We start from the raw sequence: 21,820 nt of genomic DNA on the forward strand, positions 1-21,820 counted from the left end.
GGTGTCCTTTATCACATGGCTCAATGGGTAGCAACCAGGACTGGAAATCTTAACTGATTTTTTTCCTCCAGAGCCAAGTAGCACTAAGACCAGCTATATCGCCCTTACAGTCGTCCCCTTCCCTTCCCCCCTGCTGAGGCTAGGTAACTAAAAAAAAACACCTGTACTTTCTTTTAGGTATGCCTTTTCCTGCCTGTCTAGCAATGAAGCTATAGATTAAATTTTATACATAAAAGGATTTGCCAACTAATTTGTTAATGAAAATCATAGAGTTAGGTACAACAAATAATCATCAAACTTACCAAGAAAAATGACGGCTGAATATGCCTGTGCTCCATCAGTCTCCAGCTGTTCTGAAAGCAGTGGAAAGCACACTCCATTTCTGCCATAATAATTCTTAAAGAAGTTGCTGTTCATCAGGGGAGTGAATGCAATGACAAACCCCACAAACCAAATAAATATCAAAATAGAAACTGTCCTGCATTTTCCTGGCTTCAAGTTGCTGAATGGATAAACAATGCAGAGATACTTTTCCAAAGTCAGGAAAGACAAAAGTAATACAGACACTTCTGTTGAGAGCATTGCTAAAGACCCAGTTATCTGACACTGTATGCTGTCCATCCACATCTGAGCATGCCTGTTGTACTCGCCACGGTATCTAAGGTCATATGATCCAATCAGCAAAAGATATATTCCCATCAGGCAGTCTGCACCTAGAAGGAACATATGCAAACATCTATTAGCCAAGTCCACAAAAAGACATGAATGTCAGCTGTGACAGCAGAGTGTCAGCTATGGTTCAGTTGGTAGCACGTTTGCCTCTGAGTCAGAAGGATGTGGGCTCCTAGTCCCACTCCAGGAATTGAGCACAAAAATCTAGGTTGAGACTCTAGTGTGGTACTGAGGGAATGCTGCACTATCGGGGGGTGCCATCTTTCAGATGAGACGTTAACTGAGTTCACATCTGCTCTCTCAGGTGGATGTAGAAGATCACATAACAACCGTTTCAAAGAAGATCAAAGGAGTTATCCCTGATGTCCTGGCTAATATTTATCGCTCGATCAGTATCACTAAAACAAAATTATCTGGTCATTAATACACTGCTGTTTGTGGAGTTTGCTGTATGCAAATTGGCTGCTGCATTTCCTACATTACAACAATGAAAACATTTCAAAAGTACTTCATTGGCTGTAAGGTGCTTTGGGATGTCCTGATGTCATAATGTCATATAAATGCAAGCTCTTCTTTTGCTTAATGAATTATATATAGTCCGATTGGCACCTTTTATGTTATTATCCTAGCAAAAACTTATGGTTAGCTCTAAAAGAGTGAAATACACTTCTCAGAGATTTGGGAATTTAGAAGTTTACTTTAGAGATCATGGCCTTGGAATTCTATGGGGATTCTACTGGGTCCACATCGTAACCCTCGCGGGAGACCAGAGGGTGCACTTGAAAAATGATATAAATGGCTGAAGGTGACTGTTTGTTAATTTCTCTGCAAGTGGCTGGTCTTATGTTCTTCTGTCTCCTACCACACTTAAAGCAAAAGATGATAGAACCCCTGTGGAATTTCAAACTCTATATAATTGGACATATTACATTGTTTTTATCCTCTCCCCAGTGGAGGTAAGTGGGGGTTAAGGATTCAAGTGAATCTTCTGAGACAACACTGATAACCTGATACCTGAGCTAGACAGGTTCACAATACTCTGACTGATCACCCAGCTTGCTTGACCAATGTCATCTGGAGGAATATTACAATCCAATGCCACAATATCATAGCATCATAGAATGATTACAGCACAGAGGAGGCCATTTGGCCCATCATGCCTGTGCTGGCTCTCTGAAGGAGCAACTCACCTAGTACCACTTCCTGGCTTGCTCCTTGTAGCCCTGTACTTTCTTCCTTTTCAGATAATAATCCAATTCTCTTGTGAATACTTCAACTGAACCTACCTCTACCATACTCTCAGGCAGTGCATTCCAGATCCTAACCACTCACTGCATAGGACAGTTTTGCCTCATGTCGCCGATTCTTTTTTGCCAATTACCTTAAACCTGTTTGCTTCCTTCCACCAATGAGAACAAGTTCTCCCTATCTGCTCTGTTCAGACCCCTAATAATTTTGAACACCTCTATCAAATCTCTCACCCTTTTCTTCTCCAAGGAGAACAGTAGCAATTTTTCCAATCTATCCACATAGCTGAAGGTTCTCATCCCTGGAACCATTCTTATGAATCTTTTCTGTACCCCCTCTAATGCCAACTCAATCTTCCTAAAGTGTGGTGCCCAGAACTGGACATAATACTTCAGTTGAGGCCGAACTAGTGTTTTATACAGGTTCAACATAACTTCCTTGCTTCTGTACTCTGTGCCCCTATTGATAAAACCCAGAATTCCAGATGCTTTATTAACTGCTTCATCAACTTGCCCTGCCACCTTCAATGATTTATGCATGTATACATCCAGGTCCCTCTGCTCCTGCACCCACTTTAGAGTTGTACCTTTATTTTATATTGTCTGTCCACATTCTTCCTACCAAAATGAATCACTTCACACTTTTCTGCATTAAATGTCATCTGCCATTTCTCAGCTCATTCCACCAAACTGTCTATGTGCTTTTGAAGCCCTGTGCTAACCTCCTCACAGTTCACAATTATTCCAAGTTTTGCATCGTCCGCAAATTTTGCAATTGCGCCCTGTACACCAAGGTCTAGATTTTTAATATATATCAGGAATAGCAGGAGTGCTATTACTTAGAGGGATCTTAACTGGATAAGCAGTAGGAATCTTACCTGTGCTGGTTATATGTGTAGTCTTAACTGGTTAAACTCTGCTAGTGCTTTGTCCATGTTTGAGGATTCTAAACCTTGCCACTACCTAAGCAGTAGACCTGAGCTTGACAGGTTTAAGGTAAAATGGATTATATCCCTACGAGGAAGGCTGTGCCCGCCATTTCAGAAAAACAGAAACGTGACTTGCATTCCTCAGTAGCTTGGTTTGAGGACATTCAAACACGATGGTGGTTTTGACATGAGCCACACATCCCGCTGAGCAAGAGTAAAAATGTTTTTTTATGTACTTACAGATCTCTAGTCCTTCCATAGACTAAAAAAAAGCTCCTTGAAGGAATATTTTATAATGTAATCCACATGAGCTTCAAATGAGGAATTCTTCAACAAAAGTGAGTTTATTAACCTTAATATTTGTATTTACAACTATTAGCCATTGGATTCAAATAGCTATTATTAACTTGACCTACCCTCTGATCTCCCTGTAGACGACAGTTTATGAGATGCATTTATGAGATGCATCAAGCCAATATGATTCCTTGCACATTTGAACAGCTAACTTCACCTACTTTGTCATGGAATAATGGAGCAGAATTCAGTTTATTCCTACCAGGACATCAGAGGGAGAGTCATTATTGCTGTGTTCCTGTGCACCTTTCTGTTGGACAGCACAACAATGACATTGGTAGAGGCCTGTGGAGGTTGCCTGATTGCCCTTTTGACTGTATGTACCAGTCAGTACACCAGAAAGAGAAGATTGATGCAATTAGAAAACATGTGCTATACCTAAAGGAAAACAAAAGCTGCTCCTATGAGCGTATACTTACAGCAAAGTGACATTATAGACAAGGCGTGAAGCTTGTTCTCAGATCTGATGTAAGATCTCATGCATATGACAAAGATGTTTCCAAAACATGTAATAGCAGAAACTACCCAAACGAAGACTCGGAGGAGAACATTAGCCAGCAGGTTCTCTAAGGACGATATCCCATCAGTGTTGGGTTTGCAGCTACGAACATGTGGAGCATAACCACAGAATTGGAATTTCTTGAAATATCTGAAAGAAAAATTGATTTGTTAGCATTATCAAAATCATGAGCTGCAACAGGAGATGCTCTGTAAAGTTTTCTACAATATGAATGCACAGCACTTACATATGGGATAGATTTGTAAGGGGCTGAAATATCCTGTTCCGTAGAGCCTGAAGATCCATTCCATCCATACTGCTGTAACAATAGAAAATATCAATATCCTTACCACACATATTTATTGAATAAGCATTGGTGCAATTTGCTAAAGTTATTTAAATCAATTAGCAGTAGTTTTTAATTTCTACACTTTGTGTTCATTAAGGATATGAAAATGCTCAATCAGTTTTTATGATCAAAATCAAGATCAAACACAGGTTAATTTCACTGTAGGTTACATGAGGGGCAAAACTCCCTCCATTCTACCCTAACCTAAGGGGAGCTCACCTTTACTGACTGTCTGATGGAAATTTCCAATTGAATGTCAACCATTAGCCATATTATAGCCATATTGTGCTGTGAACTTGCACCTGTTAAGAACTATGTTGAAAGTGGCCTAACTAATTTTTTTTTTACGACTCTCAAAACTGGCTAAGAAAAATGACTCTCTACATAAAATGTAAATACAGTTACCAGAATCACTGGAGGCCTGTGGATTTAGAAATCCATCCTAAAGCCACCTTGTGTTGTGCCACCTTTTTAAGACCATTGTTTTCTAAATTCCTTGACTCTAATATTGGATAAGTTAGCTTTTGGCTACTTAGCTCCAGTAATACACTGTCCTGATGATGTACTAGGAATCCCAGTGAGGTCCTCCTGTGTTTTGACAAACTCATATACAATAATCCCCATATATACTATGTGGTGTGGTATTGAGTCATGAAAACTGGGTAGTCAAGAAAAGTCAGTCAATTGTGGCCAACAAAGGAAGTTAATGAAAAAACAAAAACAGAAATACCTGGAAAAACTCAGCAGGTCTGACAGCAATGGCGGAGAAGAGCAAAGTTGACGTTTCAAGACCTCATGACCCTTCAACAGAACTGAAGTTAATGATTGTATAAGATTAAAAGAAAAGGCCTATAAAGTTGCCAGAAATAGCAGCAAACCTGAGGATTGGAAGCAAAGGAGGACCAAGAAACTGGTAAAGAAAGGGAGAATAGAATATGAATGCAATCTAGCAAAAAATATAAAAATGGATTGTAAAAGCTTCTATAGGCACATAAAAAGGAAACATTTTGCTAAGACAAATGTGGATCCATTACAGGCAGAGTCAGGAGAATTTATAATGGGGAATAGAGAAATGGTAGAGAAGCTAAATGATTACTTTGTGTCTATCTTCACTGAGGAAGATACAAGAAATCTCCCAGAATTAGAGGTCCAAGGGACTAGAGAGAATGAGGAATTGAAGGAAATTAGTATTTGTAAGGAGTTTGTATTGGAGAAATTAATGGGACTGAAAGTTGATAAGTCCTTGGGACCTGCTATTCTATATCCCAGAGTGTTGAAAGAGGTAGCTATGGAGATAGTGGATGCATTGGCGATCATCTTCCAAAATTCTATAGATTCTGAAACGGTTTCTGCAGTTTGGAAGGTAGCAAATGTCACTCCACTATTTAAGAAGGGAGGGAGAGAGAAAATAGGGAACTACAGACCTGTTAGCCATACATCAGTAGTAGGGAAAATGCTAGAATCTATTCTAAAAGATGTGGTAAATGGACACTTGGATAATAATGATCTGATTGGGCATAGTCAACACAGATTTATGAGTGGGAAATCATGTTTGACGAACCTGGTGGAGTTTTTTGAGGATTTTACTAACAGAATTGATAAGGGGGAGCTAGTGGGTATAGTATACTTGGATTTTCAGAAGGCTTTTGATTAAGTCCCCCACAGGAGGTTGGTTAGAAAAATAAAGCACATGGGATAGGAGGTAATATATTAGCATGGATTAAGAATTAGCTAATAGGCAGAAAACAGAGAATAGGAATAAATGGGTCATTCTCATGTTGGCAGGCTGTGTTGAGTGGGGTGCTGCAAGGATCAGTACTTGGGCCCCAGCTGTTCACAGTCCATATCAATGATTTGGATGTGGGGACCACATGTAATATTTCCAAGTTTGTGGATGACACAAAGCTAGGTGGGAATGTGTATTGTGAGGAAGATGTAAAACGGCTTCAAGAGGGTTTGGACAGACTTAGTGGCCAGGACTTTCCCCCCGCTGGGGGAGAGTTGAAGAGCGGGTGTGCAGAGGTGCGCCTCTGATTGGTGCTCCCAATCGAGGGCGCGTCGCCATTTTACGTGGGCGGGCCAATTAAGGCCCGCCCAGCGTGACATCCGCATGGAAGTGCTATGCGCTCCCTGTGCAGGCAGGGGGGTGGGGGTGAAATCCCTAAACCCAAGAGTGTGCTCTTTCGTGCATGCGTACAAAAGAGTGCACTCATGTCCTAGAGGCAAAGTGCTGCCTCAGGGAGATCGGCTCTGCTGTAATAAATATTAGAAATAGAAAAAAAAAATTTCCCTGACATGTCCCCTCATGTGACACTGTCACATGAGTTGGGACATGTTCATAACTTTAAAAAAAATCTTTAATTAAATATTTTAAAACCTGCATGAAACCTCATTCCACCCGTGGATGAGGTTTCATACTTTTTCTAATGCCCGCCAGAGCTCCTGGCCAACCTTGAGGTTAGACGGGCAGGTCCATTAATTACTTGAATGACTCTGTCAATGGCCTCAATTGGCCATTGACAGGTCGGCAGGCACACAGCTGATTCTGCTGAGCCCCCGCCTACCTGAAAATTTAAATGGGGCGGGGTGACGTCGGGAGTTCCACCCGACTTCATCCCGCGTCATTTTACGTATCGGTGAGCGGGCCCCCCCCCCCGCTGGGAAAATGCTGGCCAGTGAGTGGGCAGGAGCATGGTAGGTAGAATATTTGTGGAGAAATATGAGGTTATCCACTTTGGTAAGAGGAACAGATGTGCAGAGTACTTTTTAAATGTTAAGTGATTAGAAAGTGTAGATGTACAAAGGGATCTGGGTGGCCTCGTCAATAAGTCACTGAAAGCTAACATGCAGGTGCAACAAGCAATTAAGAAGACTAGTGGTATGTTAGCCTTTATTGCAAGAGGATTTGAGTACAGGAGTAGCAAAGTCTTGCTTCAATTGTATAGAACATTGGTTAGACCGTACCTGGAGTACTGTGTGCAGTTTTGGTCCCCTTACCTTAGGAAGGATATTATTGCCATAGAGGGAGTGCAACGAAGGTTCACCAGACTTCTTCCCGGGACGGTGAGACTGTCCCATGAAGAGGGATTAGGGAAACTGGGCCTGTATTCTCTATAGTTTTGAAGAATGAGAGGTGATCTCATTGAAACCTACGAAATAATTAAAGGGATAGACAGGGTAGATGCAGGTAAGATGTTTCCCCTGGTTGGGGAATCTAAAACAAGGGGACGCAATTTCAAAATAAGGGGTAAGCCACTTAGGACTGAGATGAGGAGAATTTTTTTTTACTCAGAGGATTGTGAATGTTTGGAATCCTCTACCCCAGAGGGCTGTGGAAGCTCAGTCATTGAGTATGTTTAAAGTAGAGGTTGACAGATTTCTAAATACCAATGACATAATGGGATATGGGAATAGTGTGGGAAAAAGACATTGAAGTGGATGATCAGCCATGATCGTATTCAATGATAGAGCAGGTTCGAAGGGCTGAATGGCCTACTCTTGTAGGTCCTGGGTTCAATCTCTGCCCTGTGCAAGCGTAGTTGATCTCAGCATGGGGAGTTGTAAAGGTGCTACAACTAGCCTTAGTGCTTCTGGGTTAGGAAGGAGGCAAAATAAAAACAAACAGGATGCCTTGTTCCTGATCACTATCACATGACCTCTGCTGGAACATGTACATGTGTACGGTGATTTCAGGTTCAGTTATGAGTAACAGCCAGTTGCTGTCTGGATTTACATATGAAGAATGAGAGCTTGAATGAAGTACTAAATGCCAGCTGGCATCGACTGAACCACGTTCCAAGTGTGAGTCTCCAGTTGCATGCAGCAGCAATTGGAGAAAACAAAAGTTTTAACAAAATTAATTTACTAGAAGTTTTAATTCTTTCTCTGAAGCATGGTTTCCTGCTAAAGTTACACACTGTATAGAAATCTATTGTAAACTGACCCCAAATTGACGCTAAGTTGAAAATCTCAATAAGAGGCCTCAAGAAATAGGACTTAATACAAAGTAGCTCTAAAAGGCTGAATGTGTGGGTGTTGTGGGACAGAGTGCCCCAGGAGTTCTTGATGGGGCACCGGAGCCCTGAAATTCTGTGTGAGTTCTACCAGTTTCCCGCCATCACTCTGGCTGCAAACAGCTGGCTACACAATTTCCCTGGAGGACACCGAGGCAGAACGCCATTTCCCCAGGCTCACTATTTGATAAGTGCAAAATTCACAACAAAATGAGAACAATTACTTTTATTAACAGCAAAAATGACAATACTAAGTTGAATATTAAAGCATCCACATTGCGAAGGTCCTGGAAGAACTTACAGAGACTTTAGTTTCTCCAGGTAATCAAATTGATCTGCATGAATTTGCTTCATGATATTGAAAGAAATGTTCCTGCAATGACAGCAAATGGAAACCAGTTATATTTTTCATGTCCAGATTTTTATGTGCAAAGCTCGTCATTATATGCTACTGCAGGAAAATGCTTCCATGTAAACAGTTTCTTCTGTGATTTCATTACCTGAGTCAAAAGAGAATAAAACATTGACAGGAATGCTTGGTAATGCATATGAACCCTTTTATTGGTTACAGGTTATACAGTTGATATTCTTTATGAACGTAGATTCCTGGTACAGATTGTCACTTGTGAGCTGTGCATTTTTTGACTTTCCCACAATTTTCTGTCCATTAATTTTTTAAATTGGATTTTATATGTATGACACACACAGGCATCTATTTACTGAATTGAATGAACGTCCTTGTCATTTTACTTAGTTGTAACTTGAAGCAGGCCCTTTTTAAGTGATTTCGCTGTACAATGAAAATAGTGCAACATCAAAGTAAAGCCAAGGGATTGTGTGTGTGCCTGAGCCAGTTTTAGCTTCACATCAGATCTACATACATCTACGTACATACAAACTAGGAGCAGGAGTAGGCCATTCGGCCCCTCGAATCTGCTCCGCCATTCAGTTAGATCATGACTGATTTGATTGTGGCTTCAACTCTCACATTCTGCCTACCCCAATAACTTTTGACTCCCTTGTTAGTCAAGAATATATCTACCTCTGCCTTAAAAATATTCACTGACCCTGTCTCCACCGCTCTCTGGGGAAGAGAGTTCCAAAGATTCACAACCCTCTGAGAGAAAAAGTTTCTTCTTATCTCTGTCTCAAATGGGAGAGCCCTTATTTTTAAACTGTGTCCCCTAGTTCTAGTCTACTCCACAAGGGGAAAACATCCTTTCAGCATCCACCTGTTGAGTCCCCTCAGGATCTTATATGTTTCAATAAGATCACCTCTCAATCTTCTAAACTCCAATGGATACAGGCCTAGCCTGTCCAACCTTTCCTGGTAAGATAACCCCTGCATCCTAGGTATCTACTCTAATCCTATTTTCCTGCTTTCATAATACAACTTTCAATATTTTCTACCAAATATTTATCCATTGTAGCTGTTTCAATAATCACTCACAGTAATGCATTCAGATACTTTATCACCTTCGCCAATACTTATGCCTAAAACTGTCAACGTACATTCTTACCCAGCCATTGTCTGAAGGAGTATTCTTATGCTGAGGTTAAAACATATGCTAGAATGTCAATAACAACATTTTGGGCCCAGGAATAGGTTGAAATTAATATATCTGTGCGTGCATAAATCAATATGAAAGTTTTACTTTGATACAGAAACAAAATACTGCAGATGCTGGAAGTATGAAATAAAAACAGAAAACTCTGGAGCCAGTCAGCAGAACAGGCAGCATCTGTGGCGAGAGAAACAGAGTTAATGGCCCTGATTTTAAATTGAGGGCAGGTATGATGTATACTAGTCCTGAAGCAGGTGGCGCATCTGGGGAGAACCGGAGGGTCTTAATTGAATAAGTGCTCCTGGAGTCCCACCTCAACCTGACCAGCTCTATTACCTAACTGGTGGGTGGGGGTGGGAGTTCAACAGCAGGATGACATTATGGGCAGAATTTTATGGTAACCCACTGGCAGGTTTGCAGGCTGGGGAGGGGCCCATAAAATTCCCCAGGTAGCCTTCCCGCCAGGCCCCGATCTGTCTGCAATTTTACATGGGTTGGCAAGGCCTACCCTCGCCCCAGTTGAGGTCCTTAAGTATTATCATTGGCCCAATGATTAGTCACTTAAGGGCAGATTCCTGCCTGACCTCGATTTTGGGCTGGCATGGGGGGGTTCTGGGAAGGGGACAGACCTGACAGGTCACCCTGTTCACGCCTTGGGCAGGAATGGGGTGGGGGGGCTCCTCCCACAAGGGCACAGTTTCCACATTGGGTGCACCCCCTAAACCTCCCACAGGTGCTCTCTCCCCACTGATCTTTCCATCAAGACTCCCACCCACTTCTCCTCATCAGGGCCTCAGTTCTCCTCCCTGTTGTGAGCCCCGCCCTGAACTTACCTGGTCCTGGTCTCTGGAACTTAGAATCTGGGGACTGCTTGTAGTCCCACGCCTGGCTATTGCTGCTGCTCTGATTGACTGGCAGCTCTCTGAGGCAGGACTTCTGCCTGAATGAGGGACAGAAGTCCCGTCTCTAGCCAATTAATGCTCCATAGAGCGTTAAATGGCTGCAGGGCTGCATTCCCTGCTGATTCTCTGCCATCTGAAAAAGTCCTGCCTGCTGTGTCCTATATTCCAACAGTGACTGCGCTTCATAAGTACTTTGCTGTCTGTAAAGTACTTTGAGATGTCTGGTCAATGTGAAATGCAAATATAAATGCAAATCTTTCCATAATCGGAGCCAATCTGTAAATTTAAGCAGGCCCCCACTTCCCTCCTGTGGCTGTTCTGCTCATCTGCTCAAAAGAGCAGGTTAAGATAGAATAAGTGACTGGCCTCCTTTTAACTGCCCAATCCTGCATGTTTTCTACCAGGCTGTTGGTCGGGGAGGGGGGCGGGGTGGTGGGAGGGTTTTGGGATGGTGGGCTGGGGGTGGATTAAAATTGGAGTCTCCATTATTTCAGGTCAATGACATTAACCCTGATTCTCTCTCCTTGGATACTGCCTGACCTGCTGAGTGTTCCCAGCATTTTTAACTTCACTTTTATGAGCCTGAGGTTCTTTTCCAGCTTTCTAAGTAAAGTAACATAAATGTAAAACAATTGATAGAGGTTTTGGAGTTTTACTGAATTACCTTTGAGAACTGGGAGAAATTGTGCAGAACTTTCCTGTAGGAAATTAAATAATAGCGCAGAATCCATGATAAAGCAGCTTCTATGTGGCTCGTGGATGGAGCAAGCTACATAGGCTCAATGATCTTTGTATTTTAGAGCAACTTTGTTCTCAAGTCAGTGGCATATTCAAAACATTAACTAAAAATGTTCAATTAATTAAGTTAAAATACCTTTTCTCCTCTGGTTCTCCCTCTGTATGTAACTTTTGGTGACTGAAAAAACTAAGTGACCACTACCAGCAGGGATCTGTCAATACTCTTCATAACCAGCTGCAAAGACTCCTTAACTCAAGATTTTCACTTACTGCTAAAAGGAAACACTTTGTGCCAACTCTCTGCTGCTCTGGTTGCATAGGTTGCATGGAATGTGTAGATTTTATTCACCTTCCTTGGAGCTCATTGATGATACAACTAGAATATCCTCAATTACATTTTTCACTAAGAGCAAACTTAGATCCCATTAAAATTTAATGTATGGATTTCTCATCTACACGCTGCCCCTCTGCTACACCATTCAAATTCACAGTTTTCACATGTACGTTGCAACACCCAGATTTACCTCAACACCATCTCTCTCAACTCTTCCACTATTGCTAAGTTATTAGACTGCTTATCTGACATCCAGTACTGGATAAGCAGACATTTCGTCCAATTGAACAGTGAGAGGACTGAAACCATTGGGTTGAATTTTCTGTGCCTGCTGGCATTGGGCATGCTTGGCGGCATGAGTGGACAATATGGCGAGAAGGCCAGAAATTTGTTTTACGACGTCGTGAAACCAGTTTGCGATCATCCGCTCAGCCCGTTGATGGTGTGCTGCGTTTCCCGCCATCAGATGTCCAGTACCTCGTTGTAGTACATCTGTATATATCATTACAAGGCTAGCCTGCTGGAATCATCCCCCCCCACCCACCCCCGGCTGGATCATCTGCCCACTCACAATGATGTGTTTCACAACAGCATATATAAGGCGTGCACTTTGCGGGGAACCCGGAGGTGAGTGCACAGTATCTTTGCGCAACGCTTCGCCTGGTCATCTGTTGGACTTCAAGGTTGAGGTGTGTTGGAGGGATGGGGCAAGGTCTGCCCTGTGGTTGAGGCACATTGGGGTGGTGTGGGGGCAAGAGCTGCGCAACAGTTGAAGGTAGTGCACAAGCATGTGTGGGGTGGGGCGGGGGGCGGGTGGTGGTGGTAGTGGGGAAGCAGCCACACATTAGGGACACCTTGTATAAAGTGACCATTCCTCCGCAGCTGAGACAGTTCAGGTGCAGCCACATTGACATGATTAGAGTTGGGCCTCTAGCTTATCTGCCCACTCAAGCAATGCAAAGGCATCGAAGAGCCACCAAATGCTCCAGAGCTTTTCACCCCTCGGGCATAGACTGCAAACTAATGAGCGTTTTAGTGGACTGCATAACAAAATGGATGACTGGGCACGTTGTACAATCTCCTTACTAAAGCTGGCCGTGGAGCAGTCACTGGTGGAGGTGCTCACAGCTCCTTGCAATGTCAGCATTCCGGTTTGGACCAGTCTCCCCCATGGTTCAAGCTAACAGTGCAGTCTTGCAGTGTGGGTTAGGAGAATGCCTGTGCCTGAGCTGAGAGCACAGCACGCAGTCCAGTGGGCAAAGCTGCCACCAAATGGTCAGGGGCAGTGGGGCAGAGATGGGTGGCATTTTGGGCAGCCATGCAGCACACTAAACTCTGGCCAGCACTCTCTGGGATGCGTTAAGGGACCTTCAGACTTAACCAAGAGAGGTTCCTAGAACACCCAAGCTAACCCACATGTCCCTCACATCCTGCAGGAGGAGTACATTGGGAGCATGGAGCCTAGTGAACTAGCTGTAAGCAGAGATGAAGGAGAAGAGAGCGATGGAGGCACCTGGCTGCGCAGAGAGAGGAGCAGCACCCTCAGGAAGAAGGGACGGCTTGAGCTCCCGCACACACAGCTGAAAAGCCACTGCGAGCTGTTGCTGATCGGCGCCTACCTAGACCCAGGGTCTATGGACGCTGCCTTTCATCCCTGCAGATGACCGAGAACCAGTGTCACCAAAGACTGCGCTTGTCTAGGGAACTAGTCGGTCACATCTGCCAGCTACTGCAGGATTTGGCACCATGGGGACATGGAGGACATCCACTGCCAGTGGCTGTGAGAGTGACTATGGTGTTCAATTTTTATGCTGGTGGCTGCTTTCAGGGCTCCACAGGTGACCTCTGTGGAGTAACACAAGCCTCCACCCACAGATACCATCTTCATGAGGGCACACAACTTGGCGCATTTCGCTCTGGACCAGGAGAGCTAAGGTGCAAGAGCAATTAGATTCGTCCAGATCTCAGGTTTCCCACAAGTGCAGGGTGCGATCGACTGCACTCACGTGGTGCTCAGATTTCCATCGCAACACACGGTCAATTACATCAACTACAAGGGCTTCCATTTGCTGATGTGCAGCTGGTGTGCAACCACCACAAATGTAACCTGCAGGTCTGTGTACAGTTTCCAGGGAGTGTCCATGACTCCTACATTCTCAATTGGTCACAGATCCCTGACGTCTTCCAGGGTCCACAGAGGCTGTAATGTTGGCTCCTGGGGGACAAGGGCTACCCGCAGAGGCCGTGGCTGATGACACCTGTGCAGCGATTCAGACTGCAGCAGAGCGACGCTATAATGAGGCTCATGCAGCAACTCGCAACTTGGTGGAGCAAACCATCGGGATGCTAAAAATAAGATTTGGTGCCTGGACTGGTCTGGTGGAGCCCTGCAATATAGTCCACAGACGGTGTCACGCATCATCATCACCTGCTGCACCCTTTGCAACCTGGCGCTGCAATGGGGAGAGGAGCTGGCTGAGGAGGACACGGAGGAGCTGGAGGTCTCCTCTCATGAGGAGGATGTCGATGGGGATGAGGGTGAGGGGGTCCTCGAACAAACAATGACTGTGATGAGGCCCTCACACTGGCTAGACGAGGCAGGCGCGCTCAGGAGTCCCTCATAGCTGCTAGATTTGTGGAGGATGAAGATGACATGCAGTGAGGAGACACCATAAGATCCTCACAATGCACCTGTGAACATAAGCTGCCAGTCTGGCTTATGGTAGCACACATACCCTTTGTGATAATGCTCATGGAGACGCAGTGGAGGCCCTAATAGTTGCTTGATTGCAGGAAGATGATGATGACATGCAGTGAGGACACTCCATAGATCTTCACATAGCCTTTGTGAATATTTAACTGTTGTCTGGCCAAGGGCAGCTCGCTTGCGCTCTGTGATCAGGGTCATATCATGGAGATGCAGCCATGAAACTTTAGATACATCTGATCCTTTATCTGCCTTCAGCATCTGACCCCTTCAGGTGCGCAGTGTCACTGCTCACAGATGCTGAAGAGATGGGGCCCAGCCCCACCTTAAAGGTGCTGGGAACACACAGAGAGAATGACGGAACTCTGTGGCGCCTGCCCACAACATTCTGGCAGCAACGACAAGCACCATCGAGGTGCAGGCATCAGTGATGTGTCCAGGGAGTGTGGGGCCGGACCATCACTTTGGTCCGAAGGCTGCACAAAGCACAGGGAAGAGGCCCTGGACTGAGACACCTGCCTTTATCTCGTGCAGAAAGGTTTCACATCTGAGTGACAGGAACACTGCTCATCAGAACAAGGAGCCATTGGCAGGGAAACATTGTTGAGAGTTTATTTATAATAGTGAACATTATGTACAAGTGATTAACACCCGTGCCCAGGCTATGCCACTACATCTTGGTGCTCCCCAGACATCTACAGCAGAGGTAGAGGCAGCCTGCTGACTGCTATGCCCTATCTGTGATGACAGTGATGGGCGTCCCCTGGAAGGCTGAGACCTAGAGGGCCCTGCCCTGCTCTGGGGGTCTTGCTGTGTGGCAGTGGCTCCCTCTTTGAGTTGTGGAGCTGGAGCTGCTGGGGTTACAGGGAGAGTGGGTTCGGATGGGCTGCACACTTCCGGAGTCACCTGGGTGGATGGCCCCGGGTGTGCCCCTGCTGATCCTCCTCCCTATGGGTACCCAAGGGCCCCTGGCTGACTCCTTGAGGAGAAAGGGAAGCTGGAGTGAGATCGAGCTGCCTCTCATGTACACACTGTTGGAGGCCAACTATGGCGTCGGTGATGGAGTTCAGCCTGTGCAGCAGTGCAGGCGCGAAGTCCTGGATCAAGGTCTCCATGGCGGCTGCCATCCTACCAGTGTTGACCTCGGTGTGTTGGACTGCTGGTGCGATCACCTCTTCTATCGTGCCTTGCAATCTGAGGAGCGCAGCGGACATCCTTTCCTGATGTGCCCGAGCATGCCTTTGCCGCTCCCGCAACTGAGACATGACCGAGTCCAGAGGATCGTCATCTGACTCAGACTCAGCAAATCTCTGGCCTCCAGCAATCCTCCAAGTAGTGCAAACCTGGTAAGTCCCTGCCGCCACCTGCTGTGGATCAGAAAGTGTGAGGGGCTCACCAGATTGTGACTCCAAGGCTGCTGTAAAGCTTGGTCCCACTGAGGTGTGTGTCTTTGCGCTGGTGGAGGAACTTCAAGTAGGGTTCCTTCCGATTCCTCTTCAGAGTTTTCTTTGGGGCTTGATTGGAGGCCCTGGGTTGTGGACTCTGTTGGCTGTTTCCCAGATGTGCCTGCGATAGCAAGGGGAGATAATTAGTGCATGGCAGTGGCCTGTGATACAGGACACATCACTCACAGGATAGTTGTCTAATGGATATTGCACTGCTGGGTCCTCAATTGGTAGAGCAGCGCCAACCTCACCGTCAGCACAGGAATGGTCCAGATTTTCACTGGCCAGTGGATGACTGTGTTTCCAGGAGGATCTTGATTTCAGACATTCCTCCACCAGTTTGCGACCTCTCCCTCTTGTTGTGTGCCAGCTTGTCCTGCATAATAGAGATGGAGAAAGTGTAAGCAGGATGCCTGCCAGGCCAGATGATAAGTATGCCTGACATGTTTGGGGGCTGAGTGGGTGCCATGGATGGGATGAGGACAATGAAGGCGTGTGTGGGAGAATGACTGCTGATGTCCCTTGAACTGGCAATGAATGAAGTCCCTGTGGATGTGTGATGGGTTTATGAGTGTGTGAGTTGAGGGTGATGAGAACTGTGACTTACACTGGTGGAACGAAGAAGATCATTCATCCTCTTGCTGCACTGGGTGGCTGTACTCTTTTGCAGGGTGTTGGCGCTGACCACCGCCTCCCAAGCTGGATTGGTGATGTTGCTGCCCATCCTGCGGCCAGAGTGAGGGTAGAGGACATCACAGCAGGCCTCTGCAGCATCCAAAAGGCGCACAAGGGAGCGCATCATTAAACCTGGGGGCTGCAGTCTTTTTGCCTTTCAGGGCTATGTCTTCCATGCAACAATCCTGGGCTGAAGCTTTATATATGGCGCCCGGCTTGAAGTGGCGAGGTGATGTCCCTGTGGATGTGTGAATGAGAGCCCGCCCGCCATCGAAACGGCATGTTTTCCGGGAATGCATAATTAATGTGGTGAATTTGGGATGATATGGCGTGAAAAGCTGGCATTGCGGCTGGCATTTTACCCACCCGCTCCCACAATTAATGCAAATCTGGGATGATTCCACCGATTGCTTTCGGTCTCAGCTCCAAGCTACCTATAGTTTTATATACTACTTAATTTCATCCCTCTCCCTGGCAAGTCTGAAATTAAGCCCGTCTGTTTGAAACTCAAGAGCTTCTGGCCATATGTCCACATCATCACTGAGAGTGCCTATTTTCAACCTATTGGCAACCTGATCAAGAATGAAGGGGGAGGAATAAAAAGTGACAGGCAAAAAAACCAAGTGAATGGAAAAAAAGGGCAGAATTTAATCAGAAGAGCGTAGCCCCCGATGGAGCTGCAATGTACGTAATTATGATGCAAATTGTAAGTGTGTGCAGTGGGCATGTGCGAATCTGCCCCCGCTGACACCTGCCTCAATTTCAGTTCAGGACAGGATTTAAAAGTCCCACTCTGCAAGCATCCAGTCTCTCCAGGCAGGGAGAATTAGTTGGAAGTTGGCAGCAAGATCTTTTACCTGGAGGGCCAGGGAACCACTGGCCACTGCCTCTGCTCCTCTTGACAGCTTTTGTGAATTAACACCCTTCATTCCCCCCTCTCCTCTATAGCACTCATGTTCCCGGATCTCTCGCACTGCCCGCTCTCCTCTACAACAATCGGCTTCTTGGACCCCCTTACTCTCCCCACTCTTCCACAGCAATCCTCTTCTTGGACCACCCCCCTCACTTCCCCGCCCAGCCCCCTCACCCCCACATCAGCAACATGCCAGTATATGGATGAAGAGCGGCCTCATGGTTCAACATTGCCTCTCTGCAGCTTTTCCTCCGGGCCATCTGGGAACAGTCTTGGGTGCTCTTCCCCAGGGGTGGCAATAGAAGGTCCTCCCGCTTGACCAAGGTGGCCAGGATGGAGATTGCAGAGGGGGTGAGCCGCCATGGGGTCCAGCCATGAATATGGGTCCGGTGCTGCAAAAGGGTCAATAAGCTCCTGCGATCCGCCAGGGTGAATGGCAGTGTGGCTTTGCATCAAAAGACCTTTCACGAGAGTATCAAACAATGGAATTTTGCAAGTGAGAGAGAGGCCAGGCTGGAAAATGCATGGTTATCTTCAGGATGGCAATAGGGCCAGACCGTGTGATAGTTGTGCAAGATTAAGCGATTGGGTACCAGTTAGAATGTGGGGTCAGTATGTTGAGACATGGGCACACTAGACACACGCATGACTGAGCTTCTTCTTAATGTGTTTCCTTTTTTTCACCACTGAAGGTCGTGGCCATAGTGTACGAAGACCCAAGCCATAGAAGAAAGCAACAACTCCACTTCTGAGGATGAAGACCTAAAACACCCAAAGGATGCACCGCCATCTGCCTCTCCCTCATCTTCCACCAGCGCAGTTACATTCACATGAGTCTTGGAGGGCACATGCGAGGGGGGGTTTGTCATCTGAGGTCCCCAACAGTGGGAGGACAGTTGGGGATCAGGCCCATCTTGAGCCCTAGGTTGATGACAGTCCGCTGGTCTTGACCACAATAAGCCTGCTGGAGATGCAGAGACAGGCAGGGGGACATCTGGCAGAGGTCTTAGAGACTATTGTGGAACGTTGCATGGACAGTGGAGGTGTCCATATAAGCCTTGAGTTCTGCTAGAATGTGAGCACATGGCTTCCTCCATGGAGAGGTCGGTGACCTGGTTGGAAAGCCAGGCTTATCATACAACCCAAATGCGCAAAGACCTGCATTCTGTTGCTCTGGCCACAGGCTCAGTGAAGCAGTGGTTAAACAAGAGGGGGATGAGGCACCTGGACCTCCTTCCAGGTGTCCCTTCCCCTCAGGGATACATGTAGGTGCCATCGTGCACCAAGAGGAAGGAGGAGTGCCAGCTTGTGGCCCCGGCGATGTCCTCTTACGGCACTTCCAGGGTGAGCAGTTGCTCAATATCCCCTCTGCTGGTGACCCCAGAGCCTCCAGTACACAAAGGAAAGGAGGGTGCCCCTGCTGCCCCAGCAGGCTGGAACCCTCAATGTCTTGGCACACCCAAAGGCAGTCACCAAGGTCATCAGAAGTAACAGGGCATCGCTCTTAGCAGCCTGCCTCCACCTCCTCCCTGGGTGAAGGCAGGCAGAGATGGGCGCACATTCAGAGTAGGCAACGGTTTGCAGGTGATATAATACTGGGTGGGTAGGTGCTCATTCCTGCACAATCGATTAAAGATGAGGATGTCTCTGACAGCCTGGCATGTCTCTCCTCTCCCTGGCTTCTTGAAAATGTGCCATATCATCTCTGACCTCTTCCTCATTTTCCTCTCTGTCATCCTCATCTGAGGAGGAGAGCAGCACCTCCATGTCCTTGCATGGCAATTCCACTCCCCATTGAAATGCCATTTTGTGCAATGTTTATCAGACTACGACAATCCTGGATAGCCTCTGTGGTGCGCATTGCAATGCTCCGCCAGACCAGTTAAGGCAGCGAAGCAGATTTTCAGCAAGCCAGTGGCCTGCTCTATGATTGCCCTGGTCAATCCACGTGCTGTGTAACACTCCTAGCCCTTGTCATCCAGGATCCAACTTTGCACTTGTACTGGAGCCTCAGAAAGCTCTGGGAGATGATTGGGAAACATATAGGGGTCATGAGAGCTCTTTAGAAAACCAGTATACACCTACATAATTTGTTTTCTGTTGTTGCAGACTAGTTGAGTGTTAAGGAAGTGAATTCACACATGCAGCAGGCTGTTCCCAGGGAGCTCTAATGGATACATGAGTGCAGTCAATTATTCCCTGCATTTGTGGGAACTGTGCAATGGCCCTAAAGCCCACTGCTATTGTGGCCAGACTATCAGCATCAGTTGCGAACTGAATGAATTTGTTGGTCCTTCTGAACAGGGCATTTGTCACCCTCCTGATGTATTTATATGTTGCAGCCTGGGATATGCCACACATGTCCTAAGTAGGAATGATCCACTGGCATAGAAATTCAGCACCGCAGTCACTTTGTGGGCAACTGGCATCGGGTTCCCTCCAGATCCTCTGGGCAGCAAGTCTTTTTGAAAGAACTCACATAAGCCAGTAAACAATTCCAGGAAAGTCTTGGCCATCTCTTGCATTGCCTCTCAGACATTTGAAGATAGTTGGTGTACGTTCTGAACACATGCTGATGCGCCAATGCTCATTAACGATGATGAGGTCCCTGGTTGCATTTCTCCTGACCTCCCTCCCTTTTTGCTGGTATGGGTTGATGGTCTTGTGACCTATATTGTTTGGTCATGGGCCTCCTCTGGTGAATCCTCTTCTCTACTACCCAAGGTTGCAAAAAGATTGGGTGTATGAAACCCATAGTGAATTCACAAAGTGAATAGTGTGAAGAAGGCAGGCAAAGACATGAGCTGTGCACAAAGATCTATGTAAGTGGCCTTCATCCATACAACAGTTGCAGTTGATCAATGGCATGACCCTCCCATGGGCCACACCCAGGACTCCTCCCATCCCACAGTGGCCTCCTCCCACAAGAACCTAATCTCCTGTGAGCTCAACCTATATCAGCAACCCTTGTCGATGGAAATGCAGTGTGATCCTGCAGCTACAACTCATCCAGCTCCACCCTCTGTGTCACCCTCGAGCTTCCTCCCATTGCCCTTGGCCCTTCCAACATCACCCTATGCCTTCCCTCAATCATCCTTGAGTCTCCAATTATCACCCTGCATCCACTGCCCTGACCCTCAACCTTCTATTTTTCACCCTCGACCCTCCCCACTCACCCTTGACCTGCCTGCCGTGATCCTGAAGTTTCCCTCCATCATCCTTATCTGCCCTTGGTATCCCTCGATTCTCCCTCCGAGACTCTTGACCTGCCCTCCTTCCAGCTGGGCTTGCCCTGCATCAAGTCTGATATCCCCTCCCTGACTGTTGATCTGCCATGTGTGGTTCAGTTGCCTCCCTTGGACACACAGGACCAGAACGTACAAATGACAGTTCCCACCTTATAGGCCTCAGCCTGGCTCCATTCTAGGGTTGCCAACTCAGGCTGGACACATTTTGGGAGACATCAGCAGAAGTGACATCATGGAAAGTGAAAATTGAATTTCTTCACTGGCTCCAATTTCTCATCCAACCCACCATCTCACCCCACATCCCTTGGCCACTCTCCCAGATTCAGCTTTTTGACATATATTTCTCTTTTTGGTTTCTTCTTTCTCTCCCCCGCAATAGCCACCCCAAGGACTTTTAATTGTGGTTTCCAACATGAATTGTGTTCAACTTCCCAAGATTAGAAAAACGACAAATAAAACAACACTTACACTGCACTGACGGAGTTAATAGTGCATCAAATTTCGCAACAACTGCAACTGATGTGATGCTAAACTTTATAAAAGTCCTCGGACTGCCCTCCCAACTCAGTGGTCTGAATAATTAAACCATGCTTTTAACTGGCAAACAGATCTTAGCATGGATGCAGAAAGCTCTGTCTGTCTTTCTATCTTGCCTTCGACAGATCTACTCGAACTGAGATGTTTTGAAATGTCGATATTTAACTGTTTTAAACTTGCGTTCCTACTTATGACACAAACTGCCAGAACTGCAGCCCCACCCTAACACCCTTTGTAGAGCCCAGGAGTGTTCAGAGTGCACCAGCAATTGTGGTTTCGCCCTCTCCCTGATGCTGAGCTCGCTTGGTCACACCTACTGCTCTGAGATTTCCTAAGCATTGAATTAGGTGAATTATATCATTTCAGAAATGTATGTCTTTCCCAAGATAACGTAGGAAAACAATCTTATCTACCTGAATTTATGTTTATGTCAACATTTGTTCATTCTTTTTCCAGCGACAGGTGCAAGGAGGGCTAAAAGTGAAACCTTTGCCTTTTAATATCTCCAGGATTGCTTTTAAAAGCCACTGGGAGGTTGATGCTGATTCCAGGAGACTGCCGGCCATTCTGGGAGTGTTGGCAACCCTACTCCCCTCGGACACCTCCTCCCGCCCCCACCAACCACAAATATGCCAGTGCTGCGCTACCATTTGATGTCACGACCACCAACACCCTACCCCCCCAACCATCCTC

At 46.2% G+C, this 21,820-nt stretch overlaps 1 protein-coding gene across 1 annotated transcript in view; it reads right to left on the reverse strand.

The window, feature by feature from the left end:
• Window positions 1–21,820, reverse strand: part of rxfp1 (relaxin family peptide receptor 1) — a 161,252-nt gene that overhangs the window by 35,821 nt on the left and 103,611 nt on the right. Inside the window, exons 13-16 of the mRNA XM_078552868.1 lie at window positions 8,365–8,436; window positions 3,949–4,020; window positions 3,622–3,851; window positions 303–713 (exon numbers count right to left, since the gene is read on the reverse strand). Of these exons, the coding sequence (XP_078408994.1) occupies window positions 303–713; window positions 3,622–3,851; window positions 3,949–4,020; window positions 8,365–8,436 (785 nt within the window). The remainder of the gene's footprint in view (window positions 1–302; window positions 714–3,621; window positions 3,852–3,948; window positions 4,021–8,364; window positions 8,437–21,820) is intronic.

The sequence above is a fragment of the Cetorhinus maximus genome, chromosome 1, assembly GCF_964194155.1.
Source record: "Cetorhinus maximus chromosome 1, sCetMax3.hap1.1, whole genome shotgun sequence".
NCBI classification, from domain to species: Eukaryota; Metazoa; Chordata; class Chondrichthyes; order Lamniformes; family Cetorhinidae; genus Cetorhinus; species Cetorhinus maximus.